Raw genomic sequence first — 12,195 nt, forward strand, 5'->3', positions numbered from 1 at the left:
TAAGTATTTACTATTCGGAGAGAATACATATTACATATCGTGTTGTATTGAAATGATTCATTATCATGTGCATAATGTTCGCGAAGCCTTGAGCGAGTGTGACGAATTGCTTCCATGGCGTATACCTAACTTCGTTTAGGAAAATTCTTTACATTGAATTTTTATATCTACTAATGATTAATATCCATAGACTTTTTAAATTTAGATTAAACAATTACAGTATTGTTATGATACCTATGTTTTGGTTTTTGTAGCCGTAGTTTAAATGGATAGTTTGACAAAAAAATCCAAAAATTTTGTTAAATACATTTTATCAAAATCAAATAGGTACAGTAAAGTGTTATTATAGAAAAAGTCACTTCAAAACGAGCACCGAATCGTTATAAATATATATTTTTTTGTTTACGCTTTATTTGTTCACAAACACACGGTTTGTCCTTCATTCTATACATAAATATAACAAACCCTCACATCGTGTGCATTTATACCGTCCTACAAATCTATTCCTTAACTTTAACATCATAAGATGGATGGATTATGATTTTTTCAAACTAGAAAAAAGGTTTACTTCAAGTTAAAAGACAAGTTTTAAGTTTTAACATTCAAAAGGCACAATGTAGAGGATCTATCATCGCTCTAATGTTTTTTATTCACCTGCACAGGATACGATGTTTAAGGAATACCTACAGTGTTTGTATAAAAAGTAATCTGATTTTTTTTTTAATTTATGTCAAAAATTAGTGTCGAAGAAGGATATAAATTTTGTTTAAAAAAAATATATTAAGGTATAGTAATATATTTAAGCACTTAAAAATATTTTGTTTGATTACCTATTAGTTATTACATACTCTTCAAATATAGTCCAAGAATCTTCAGCTTATAAGTGATAAAACCACAATGATAAAAACTCTTTGCTTAGTATATTAGGTATAAAAAACAAATGAAGAAAACAAATGGCTGTACCAAAATAATCTGTAACCACTTCGCATAACTAAGATCAATTATAAAGTTTTAAATTATAGCAGACAGTAAAATTAACTTTATTTACTGAAATATGCCGTTATAGTTTTAACGGTTGAATATTATTAAGCAGTAAAAATATTGCTGTAAAAAGAATAATGAGTGTTTTTCACATAGGTACCATTCCTTATCGAATAGAATTTATGCCAGAACAGTAATATCTACAATTATATTCATACGATAGTAATTTATCAAGTAAATTGGGTATTCGTCTACTAACTGCATTCCTCCGGATGGGGGGCTCTATAGGTTTTATCGATCACGTTTCGCATGAAAAAAAATCCTAGCCTTTATTAAATTTAACTTCATTTAAATAGACGAGATACTTTGAAAAACTCGTCCCGTATGATACCTTTCGTGAGTGCGTAAGCTCGGCTATAATTAAATTAAATTAACCCTTCGCTTTGGGGAAAATTATTGGTCTTTGTTTATAAACACCGTGAGAAGCTTCTGGCCAAACGTCAAGCTATAATAATTAAGGTTCGGAATAATGCGTTAATGAACGAATTAGTTAGGAATGTCTAGTGTCAATAATCGGTCGGTAATTTCTGTAAATAAACCATTTACTAAAATTTAATAGTTTTCGAGTTTTAAGCAAAAAATCGTAAAAAAGAGCAGATTTTTTTTGCTTTTTTTGCGAATTTTTCAATGTCTCGTTACGAAATATGGTCCGCAAACCTCAGATTTGGATTCAGCACCTTAAAATACGCATAGAATGAAAAAAAATCAGAACTGCCCCAAAACTTTTCCATTAGCGGCCCTTTACACACAGTTTTTGTACAGATTGACTGAATTAATAAGTATATAACTCGAAAAGTTCTTGTTAGATTTCAATTAACTTTAAATAGGACCATATGTAACGAAACACCTTTCAATTAAAAAAAAACGTCAAAATCGGTCCGTCCACCCAATGAAAAGATCTGAGGTACACAAAAAAAGAAACAAATAATTGTTTGCTTGTAAACGAAAAAAAAAACGTTAAAAACGATGATTATCATGTGGTCAAATTTTTAAATTTGACCACATGATAAACATCTCATCAAGATCTGATTACAACTTTTAGAGTAGGTAATCTTTGATAATGCGTGTTTACTTGACTATTTTTTCGTCTACCTACGTTGTATTACTTGTCGATATAATTGAAGTCGGTTTTTCTTCGTTTGCCTGCAAACACAATTATTGTAAGTAGAATAAGTAAATTTTGTATTCGTTAATGCCCGGAGTCAGGACAAGGTTGGTATATAAGAAAATTACCTATGTATAAAAAAAAAAACGCGTTAAAGCAGTTCACCGGATCATTTAGTCATTATATAATTTGATATTATATTATATATTGTTTTAATATTATTTATTTAAGTAATATTACTAATTACATTTGTTGCCATGTAACTTTGTCTTACAATTAAATTAAAAGCACGCATAAAACATTGAATATAATAATTATATGCTTTATATTCGGTTTCTAACAACTTTCACAGCATAGAGAGTGTGTTTTACTTAATCAAACCACAAGTTTATTTTATATTCAAAATATAGTTACATATTAATGAGTTTATCATAGTACCTAGTAAAATATTTCATATAGCTACTAAAGAAATTGTTTACATGTAAATAGAAGTCACAATTTATTATAAAGATAGAGCATAAGAAATAAATAAACATTTCTTCATATTTCTAGTCTCCATCTAGTTTCAAATATTTACATGGACCTTGTAGAATAATTTAATTATTTGTTGGTAGTCTTTTTCTGTCAAAACCAAGCAAGTATTAAGGCAGATGTAATCGCTAGGATGTCTAGTCACAAATAATTAAAAAAAAAGCGAGCTTCTCATAGCATGTCTCGTATATTAAACGTACGTCTAGCCGTAGTTGTCTGGCGGGCTGACTGGAGGAGTAGAGGCAAATCGATCGCCGCCCCGCCCTTGACCCTCGCCTGCAGCGTCATGCATGTGTGTGGACTGTGGAGTGTCCCATTTGAGTTATTTTAGGACTACGACATTCTATCAAAATATATTCATTTTGATTAAAAATTAAGGATACTTAATAAAATATAATAACAATTTTTTACTTCTTTGTGTCAAAGCCAATTAACTTGCAACTAAATTTAATATGTGTTTGAAATATTGAATGCATATAGGTTAACATAATTTATTATAAATCGAAACAGACTATTCGGTTGCACCTCATTTAGTAATCAGCTAATTAAAACATCAATATCATTACTAATTGTTAATACTTGTCTAATACACAACACCAACATAATGTCAAATGACAAGGTATACGGTTGTATTATATTAACTTAATTTATTAATGACCTATAAAGTCTTTATGATTAAGTTATAAGCAAGTTAGTTTATTTCCTTATCAAAAACTTTACGAATGTTGATAGATATAGTTCTTACAAAGTAGCATCCACAAATAGAAGTGTTGCACTCATGACGTCACGCGGACAGACGAAACGTAGACGGCGTGTATCGGGATAATTATAGATCACACCGTAATCTGTAGGTCAGTTTGAAATAGCCAGCCTAAATATCGTAAGCGGTGAATACGTTGCGGCTGAATATACAACTTGGTCGGCAAATAAGCGTACGCCTCACCTAATGATAAGCGTTTACCGTAGCCTATAGACGCCTGCAATGCTACAAGGGTCGCAAGCGCGTTGGGGATCCTACCCCCAGTCCCCCTTAGGAGCTCTGGTCACCTTACTCACCACAGGAATACAACACTGCTTGAAAGCAGTATTATTTTCCCGTGATCTTTTGCAAGGTTGAGGTACTTCCCCAGTCGAGCTGCTCCAGATTTTGAGTAGGATATTTCCTGCTGTCCCTTACCTCAGTTAAAATCTATACTGTTATTTATCCTAGTATACCATTCCTTTGAAGCCAAGAATAACCATTCCGTATGTTTAATGAGGAAAACAAATAGACAACAAATTAATTAACTGTTATTCTATGTAAATATGTTGTTTTGTAAAACCGCAATTCAGGAAAGAACGCTTTACTGTTTATTTTCCTTACCTAAAAATAACGTTACAAATTATCCGTTTTATATTAGAGTTAAATGTACGAAGTGATTTTTAACTAGACGAAGTAACATTTGAAACTTCAATTTTTTAAAATAATCGACCATGTCGTATGGGTTCTTTGCCGTTTTTAAAGCAGTGCAATGATCTTAAGCCATTTCTTTAAGTCCATTTTGCAAGTTAATATCCTATTTATAAATAGTTACTATACGTATTATGCGATAAAATAGTGCATGTTATTAGAATTTAAATTCATAGATATATAAAAAAACCAACATTTCAAATTGTTTTAATTGACAGCGAGATTAGAAAAGAGCACCGTAAAATATGAATGTTTATGCTTAATCATCATCAACGGTATTTCTTTAAAATCGAGGTGTTAGAAAGAAAACTTCAATTTTATACCGGTATATAAATTATTCTTTTTATTAAAAATGTTAGTGACTTCTAATAAATAAATTAAAAATCTTTGTCAAAAAATTACGTAATATGCATATTACGATACCTTACAACCTATTTAAATACTGCACTTAAAATATACATCACAAGCGTAATTTGAGCCGTCCGTTCGGAGTGTCGGTGTAGGGCATCATATCGTATTAGCAAGAGTTTTATTTGACACTTAGAAGCACTTCCTGTGGACGATGGAGGGGCCGGATTCGTCGTACTCCTGCTTGGAGATCCACATCTGTTGGAAGGTCGACAGAGAGGCAAGGATGGATCCTCCGATCCATACGGAGTATTTCCTTTCTGGGGGAGCGATGATCTTGATTTTCATCGTGGATGGGGCAAGAGCGGTAATTTCCTTCTGCATACGGTCGGCGATACCGGGGTACATTGTGGTACCTCCGGACAGTACTGTGTTGGCGTACAAGTCCTTACGGATGTCGACATCGCACTTCATGATGGAGTTGTATGTGGTTTCGTGGATGCCATTGGCTTCCATACCCAAGAATGAGGGCTGGAAGAGAGCCTCTGGGCAACGGAATCTCTCGTTACCGATGGTGATGACCTGACCGTCGGGAAGTTCGTAGGATTTCTCGAGCGAGCTGCTGGAGGCAGCTGTGGCCATCTCCTGCTCGAAGTCGAGAGCGACGTAGCAGAGCTTCTCCTTAATGTCGCGCACAATTTCACGCTCGGCGGTGGTGGTGAACGAGTATCCGCGCTCGGTTAGGATCTTCATCAGGTAGTCGGTGAGGTCCCTACCGGCTAAGTCCAGACGGAGGATGGCATGCGGCAGCGCGTATCCCTCATAGATGGGGACCGTGTGCGAGACACCGTCCCCGGAGTCCAGCACGATACCGGTGGTACGACCGGAAGCGTACAGCGAGAGCACGGCTTGGATGGCGACGTACATGGCGGGCGTATTGAAGGTCTCGAACATGATTTGTGTCATCTTTTCTCTGTAACAAGGCAGGAGCGAGCGTTAGCATTGCGCCGAACGTGACCGAACAAGGGTATTGAACGTCAGTTATAGTACGTAAATTCGAGAGTCAGCGACACTTACCTGTTAGCCTTGGGGTTGAGGGGAGCTTCGGTGAGCAGCACGGGGTGTTCCTCGGGCGCCACACGCAGCTCGTTGTAGAAGGTGTGGTGCCAGATCTTCTCCATATCGTCCCAGTTGGTGACGATACCGTGCTCGATGGGGTATTTGAGTGTGAGGATACCTCTCTTGCTCTGGGCCTCGTCTCCTACATAGGAGTCCTTCTGTCCCATACCGACCATCACACCCTGGTGACGTGGGCGGCCCACAATCGAGGGGAAGACGGCGCGAGGCGCGTCGTCTCCGGCGAAACCGGCCTTGCACATACCGGATCCATTGTCCACTACCAGCGCGGCAACTTCTTCGTCGCACATTGTGAATTAGTCTGAAAGACACATTAAACATATGTTAAAAAATTGGTAATTTATGTGCGGCTTAGGTTGAAGTTAACTTTAAATTAAAGTAGTTAAGGTTTTTAAGCCTTGTCACTTGTGGTTTTGAACCATATATGTATAATGATAATATGCATATATTTATGTACCATAGTCGCGATATAGCCAATTAGGATTTTTTTTTAATAAATTTTATATGTTAATTATTATATCATAAATTTAAAATAATATGTTATGATAGTTAAGCAATTTTATTCAGGAAGCCAGGACACGTAGACATCTAATCTATTTAGAGTAACGACTGATAAAGAGTCAATTCCAATAAAAAGAGGAAATCATTTTCCTAATAAAAACTTCAAGTAATTCTTAAAATTTTAAAAACCCACACGTGATCAGGTATTATCACATCACTTGGTCATTTAAACATTATGTAATAAATTATGTAACAACCATAACGACACTTCACACGTACATATGTTCTTATCAGACACGTTTAAAATAAAATAAGAACACAAAAAAGAAGTAAACGAATCCAATGAATAATTAATTAGTTTAATATTAAAATAAAATAAGAAATGATATTAAAAACTTACTTTTTGAATTAAATATAGAGGATAAGTAAATGCGACAGCCGCTACGTCCAGCTCGCCTCACAAAAATGAGCTTGTTGGCGAGTGCATTAACTATATAGAACCGTCTTATCGCAGTTCATACGCACAATATCCCACCAATCACAATTTTCGTTACCTTATATGGTAACGTGAATCCAAATGTGATAACGCGTGATAAGTGATAGTAACACTATCAGTGATAAGCTGATAATATTCGCGACTCGAACCGGCGCCGTATACCTGACGTGTTCGCGCTACAACTGTTCAAGCGGCAAAGTAATGTACTAATGTTTTGAAGAACATTTCGTATCGACAACAAAATGTCTTGAAACAAAATAAATTTTAAATATTCGCAGTAAAGATATAACAGTGAGTATATAGGAAAGGAAGTCATTGATCTGAGCCTTAGACTTTCTATTGTTTCGTTTTTTTTTTGTAACTTTGTATTTGATTTTAGATCTTAGAGTAAAACTGTGTATCTTTATATAAGAATAAATTCAGGAACTTTTGATACTTAACCAGCCAAATTTTTTAATACAAATTGTATTTACGGTATCTAGTCAATACTGACAGCCTGACTGTCGTTACTGATAACGTAAGTTTGTGCTAAGTATGTGATAAAGAATTAGTGAAAATGTTATTTATATTATATTTATAACGGTTGCAACGACATTTAATGAAATATTGAGATATTTAAATTCAAAATATTTTATCGTAATGTTTTTACTTAATAAATACCAGGATAACATAACATCATCTTTGTATAAGTTATATCCATTAAACCTTTTGCATAGAGTATGTACAAAACATTCTTTATACAAATAAATATTATAAATATTTTATATTAAAAGAAGGCAGTTCTCAATTCGACTGTATTTTTTTGTCTTGCCTCAGAACTTTTTACTGTTAGGACCGATTTCGATGATTTTTTTTTTCAATCGAAAGGTGGTTCATGTAGTCCCATTTAAATTTAACTGAGATCCTAATTGAAACTGGCTTTTTTTTTTCGTTTGCAGGCAAACATAATTATCACAACTAATATACATAAAAAAATCATAACCTTCTTTGTTCATAGCAAGAATTAAAACTTTACTAAGAATTGGAATTTATTTGCCTAAGTAACGTAAGTAATAAACATAAGTAAAAAAAAATCTATTGATCGTAATGGATTATAAAATTTACTGACATTGTTAAAAGTTTAACATTAAGTTAAAGTTTTGACCGGCGTGATCAAAAGTAAGCTTTTAAACGATTTAATAATTATAGAATACCTAATACCTAATTGTTTTTACGAAATATTTTTCTTTTGTAAATCTCTTCTCAGAGAGATTTAAACGAAAAAACGTACAATACTTTCGTTTTCAATTACACCATGGTTTAGTGAAAAAGTAGTCGTTAGAAAGAAAAAAGTGATGGTGTGAACAGCGGTTATAATGACAGTCATCCTTACTTGTTAATAATAAATAATTTTTTCGTTTGATATCTATACAAATAAATAAAATTGGAGTGTCTGTTTGTTATATTAAAATAACCGCTTTTTACTAAATGCATTTGGATGTATACACGGTACATACCTAATCCAATATAACATTTTTTACAATTTTTGTCAGCCTTTCTGTCTGTTTGTTCTGGCTAAGCTCTGAAACGGCTAGACCGATTTTGATGGGACTTTCACTGGCTGATAGCTGATGTAGTAAGGAGTAACTTTTATTTAAAAAAATTATTTATTTTATGACTCTGCGAACTGAACAATAACTTTTTTGTTATATTCCACACAGACGAAGTCGCGGGCACAGCTAGTAATAAATATAACGCATGTCGTATGTAGCAGCCCTTGCTGAAACCTTACTTTTTCGCTTTAATTTACTGGTAACTAATTTAAACCTCATTACTACAAAATACTATACTTAACATTTTACCCTCTTACACACTGTAACTTATATAAAACTATAAAAATGTCAAAATTTTAGCAAAAATCATAATATTATATCAAAAACATTTCATTATATTTATATAGGAGTATAATTTTCACAAATTGACCCCGCTGCTAGCCAGTGAAAATGAAATATAGTTTTCAAAAACAAATAGATACTATTTAGTCTCGAAATCATTGACAATAGTGGTTATTTTGTCTCTTGCGGTAATAAAAATTAATTCTTATTCTCCTTTTCTTAAGGATTCTCTCCTTTAAGGATTCGTGACTATATATTAAGAAATAGTCGAATGACGTTAAATTACCAAACCTCTGTGGCACCATTGCTTGTATTATATGGCTGTCCCTAATATGGAAATATAAGATGACATTTACAGTCCGCAATAGTGATGTATGACCGTGTTCTCGAGAATAATTGGTGTTTCGGACATTTCACCGTGATCTCGGAAACTGTGCACTTTCTCTATGAGTCAGCGGTTTTTATCTAATTACAGACGTCTCATATTAACCTATATTTTATTGTAGTCGAATTCTCTACTTGTTATTTATTCTTCTAGTCTCGCTATTTTTAAATAATTATTGTTTTTTTATTAATTTATTTATTTCGAAAGTTGTACTCAACTGTTCCGTTAACACAAAACGAAATATTTATACAAAAAAAAAAGAAAATTGATCAGATGTTTTTTTTTTTACTTTTTGAGGCCTTTGTTAAATTCATGCTTTTCTGTGGTATACTTGCTCACAAGTTTTTTTTAAACAGATTAAAAAGTGTGTCTTGATAGTGATATATCTAACTGTACACTTACTACAACAAGAACTTTATCAATATTGTAAAGTATGTAATTTTATGTGTTCTATAAAAATGTCTTGCATGTCATATTCTCTGGATTTATGGTAGTTTCGGGATGGTACAATTTTTTATATATGTTTAAAAGCTTAAATGTGACTATAATTATATGGTAAAAAAGATATCGCCACAGATAATAAATAAATATCATACATATTAAAAAAAAAAACATTAATTCAATGGCAAAATTTTATTATATTGGAAGTAAGATTTTCCAAACAATGTTTACAAGTGTTCTTAACACTGGAATACATATATAAAGATTTATAACATAAGTTATTTTTCCCTTTTAAAGATAAAAAACTATCGGTGACTCATAGAACGACAGCTGATACACGCCCAGTGTTATTTGTTTTAGTCCATTTGTTTTGTAACAACTTTAACAATAGAATGATACTTAACGGATTACTCATGCTTGAAGTAGTTCTATCCACATAGTTTAGTACTAATGATATTATTGTCAACTTAACAACAAACTCAGACACGATATAAATAAAAAAATGTTTTTTATACATAATAATTATGTCAAGGCTATAACTTATTTTAGTCAGTATAATGCTATTTTATTTACATTTTCTAATAAAATGTAAATTGAGAACATATAAGTCTTAACTCTTAAGACTTATAAATCGATTAGGAAGCCGTAAGAATCAGATTAATTAAAGTAATGGATAAGCTTACAAAATCGTCTTTTAAGAAATTCATTTAAAATATAAATGTAAAACAATGTTATGTGTTTCGTCAATTTAAGCTTATTTCTAACAGAATAATGTAGTTTACAGCTAGATAGACAAATTGTTGTCTTAATTATAGTTAGATGGAAAATTATATTCAAAATCTTTAGTATAACATTTTACGTGATAATATGACAGATATATATATATAAAAAAAAAAATACAATTTCTATGTTCCGTAAGATTCTACCTTAAGTTTAGCAATACCAGGAGACTGCAACCAAAATCAATACAACCCCACGATCACTATACAGCGTTTTAGTAAAGGGATGTTATAATAAAGTATATGTGTATGTATACGTATACTTAACACTCGTCTGCGACTATCGATCTCGTGCACCCCTGTGCAAGCGTGCAGCAGTGCGGAGCGTCACGCGTCCAGCTGACTCATCCCACTCCCTAACTTTACACAGATAAATGAAATAAAAATATATTGAGTTTAATAAAGTGTAAAACCTAATTGTTTTTTTTTTTGTAATATATGTATATCAGACTATATTTTTAATAGAAGACAAAATGTTGTTCATTATAGCATGTCCAGTGTACAAATTATAATTTTGACCAAACTGGCCGTATTAAGTATTAAAGAAAATAAACAGCGTAAAATATGAAATATTCTGTTAAACTAATAGGTATGTGCTTTTTTCTACAGATAAAACGGAATGTTATGTCGGCTACTACTGTAATTAAGAAAAAAAAAAACAACAAACTTTTATTTCAATTTGTTAGTTTTTACTGTAGGATATTATGCAATAATTCGATATAAATGTTTGCTCGTAAACGAAAAAAAAAAATTATATCGACAAGTAATACAACGTAGGTAGCCGAAAAAATAATCGACTAAATACGTATTTTTAAAAATAACAAAAAACTACCCGTCAGATCTCCATCAAATTTAAATGAGACCACACGACAATCACCAGCTTTCATTTAAAAAGGAACCACCCAAATTGGTACCCCCAGTAATAAATTATAACGTAACACACAAAAGTATCTAATAAAACACTTAGTATTAGATGAAATGAAATAAAATGAAAGGATAATATTTATTTCGCCATAAGGTGATTATACACAATTAACGAACTTTAAGAAAACAATTCTACATTTCAAAAATAGAATGAAATATGTACCCATATTCCCTTTATCTCAGTAATTTATAGAATCGATAAGTTTATAATATGTAATTTAATACGTTATAAGAACAGCGTGTTTACCGATCGCTTAATTCAGACGTAGGTGACGAATAACCCTTTATTTTCCTGCTTGTATAAATGTGGTTATTATTTATTAATAATTATATTTTATATTTATTATAAATTTTATATTCGAACATAAAAAAAACCGAACTGCATGAGTGCATAACTTATATTAATTCAATGATTAAATTTTATTTATCGAGATAAAAGTAGAACAAATTCTAAACGTCGTTTAATATAAAGTATTACGACCTAATTAGGAGTTTTATGTTTGTAAATTTGTACTGTTTTGAAGGTAATACCTCGTAAATTGTGAGCCTAAAAATATATGAATAAGCAGATACATAATAACACAGACAGATAGTCTGCCAGATATAATATATGCACATGGACAAATAAAGTACTTAATACTTACACCTAATATTAAGCCGCGTATACATAGGAGAACAGGAACTTCAAACATTTTATTTGTATTTTCTAAATAGCTAATTATTAATTCATCAATATTTTATGAAAACGCAAGAATAAGTTGCGAACAAATGTATCAGATCGCATATATACCTACATAGATGCCAGATAGCTTACTTCGTAAAAAAATATATGATATTTCTATGTTTGTTACTAATATGTTTACGCCTTTTTGAATTAGTTTTATTGTATAAAATCAATTTAGATCAAATCGACATTATTTTGAAGTTATTTATTATAATACTAGCTGCTCGGACAGACTTCGTTCTGTCAAAAGTTAAGAGAAAAAATTATTATTTTATAAATTTTTTAGTATTAAAACATTCCGTGGGCCTTAAGGAACATACAAAAAAATAAATTAGCCGAATTGATCGAGGCTTGGAGAACATTCATTTTTATTTATATAGATTATAATCCATTATATTATAATCAAAGCAAATTTTACATGTTTACGTACAACATTATTTACAAGAGACTGAGTCACTT

At 31.8% G+C, this 12,195-nt stretch overlaps 1 protein-coding gene across 2 annotated transcripts; it reads right to left on the reverse strand.

The window, feature by feature from the left end:
* Positions 1-4,442: 4,442 nt before the first annotated feature.
* Positions 4,443-6,605, reverse strand: LOC123657320 (actin, cytoplasmic A3a). 2 transcript variants are annotated; one of them, XM_045592888.1, is made up of 3 exons: positions 6,514-6,605; positions 5,553-5,913; positions 4,443-5,448 (listed from the first exon to the last, which is right to left on the reverse strand). In XM_045592888.1, exons 2-3 carry the CDS (start codon positions 5,900-5,902, stop codon positions 4,668-4,670), a joined length of 1,131 nt encoding a protein of 376 aa, XP_045448844.1. In that variant the 5' UTR covers positions 5,903-5,913; positions 6,514-6,605; the 3' UTR covers positions 4,443-4,667. The 2 variants fall into 2 exon arrangements, with proteins under 2 accessions (XP_045448844.1, XP_045448845.1); XM_045592889.1 differs by lacking the exon at positions 6,514-6,605 and adding an exon at positions 5,980-5,995.
* Between the last annotated feature and the right edge of the window lie 5,590 nt (positions 6,606-12,195).

This window comes from Melitaea cinxia, chromosome 10 (genome assembly GCF_905220565.1).
Source record: "Melitaea cinxia chromosome 10, ilMelCinx1.1, whole genome shotgun sequence".
In the NCBI taxonomy this organism is placed as follows: domain Eukaryota; kingdom Metazoa; phylum Arthropoda; class Insecta; order Lepidoptera; family Nymphalidae; genus Melitaea; species Melitaea cinxia.

What these genes read in the sequence shown, in the direction of transcription:
- LOC123657320 (XM_045592888.1), bottom strand. Translation starts at nt 5,902, where the DNA reads ATGTGCGACGAAGAAGTTGCCGCGCTGGTAGTGGACAATGGATCCGGT. An exon ending in CTCAACCCCAAGGCTAACAG is followed by an intron (nt 5,449 to 5,552) that starts GTAAGTGTCGCT and finishes GCCTTGTTACAG; the next exon opens with AGAAAAGATGACACAAATCA.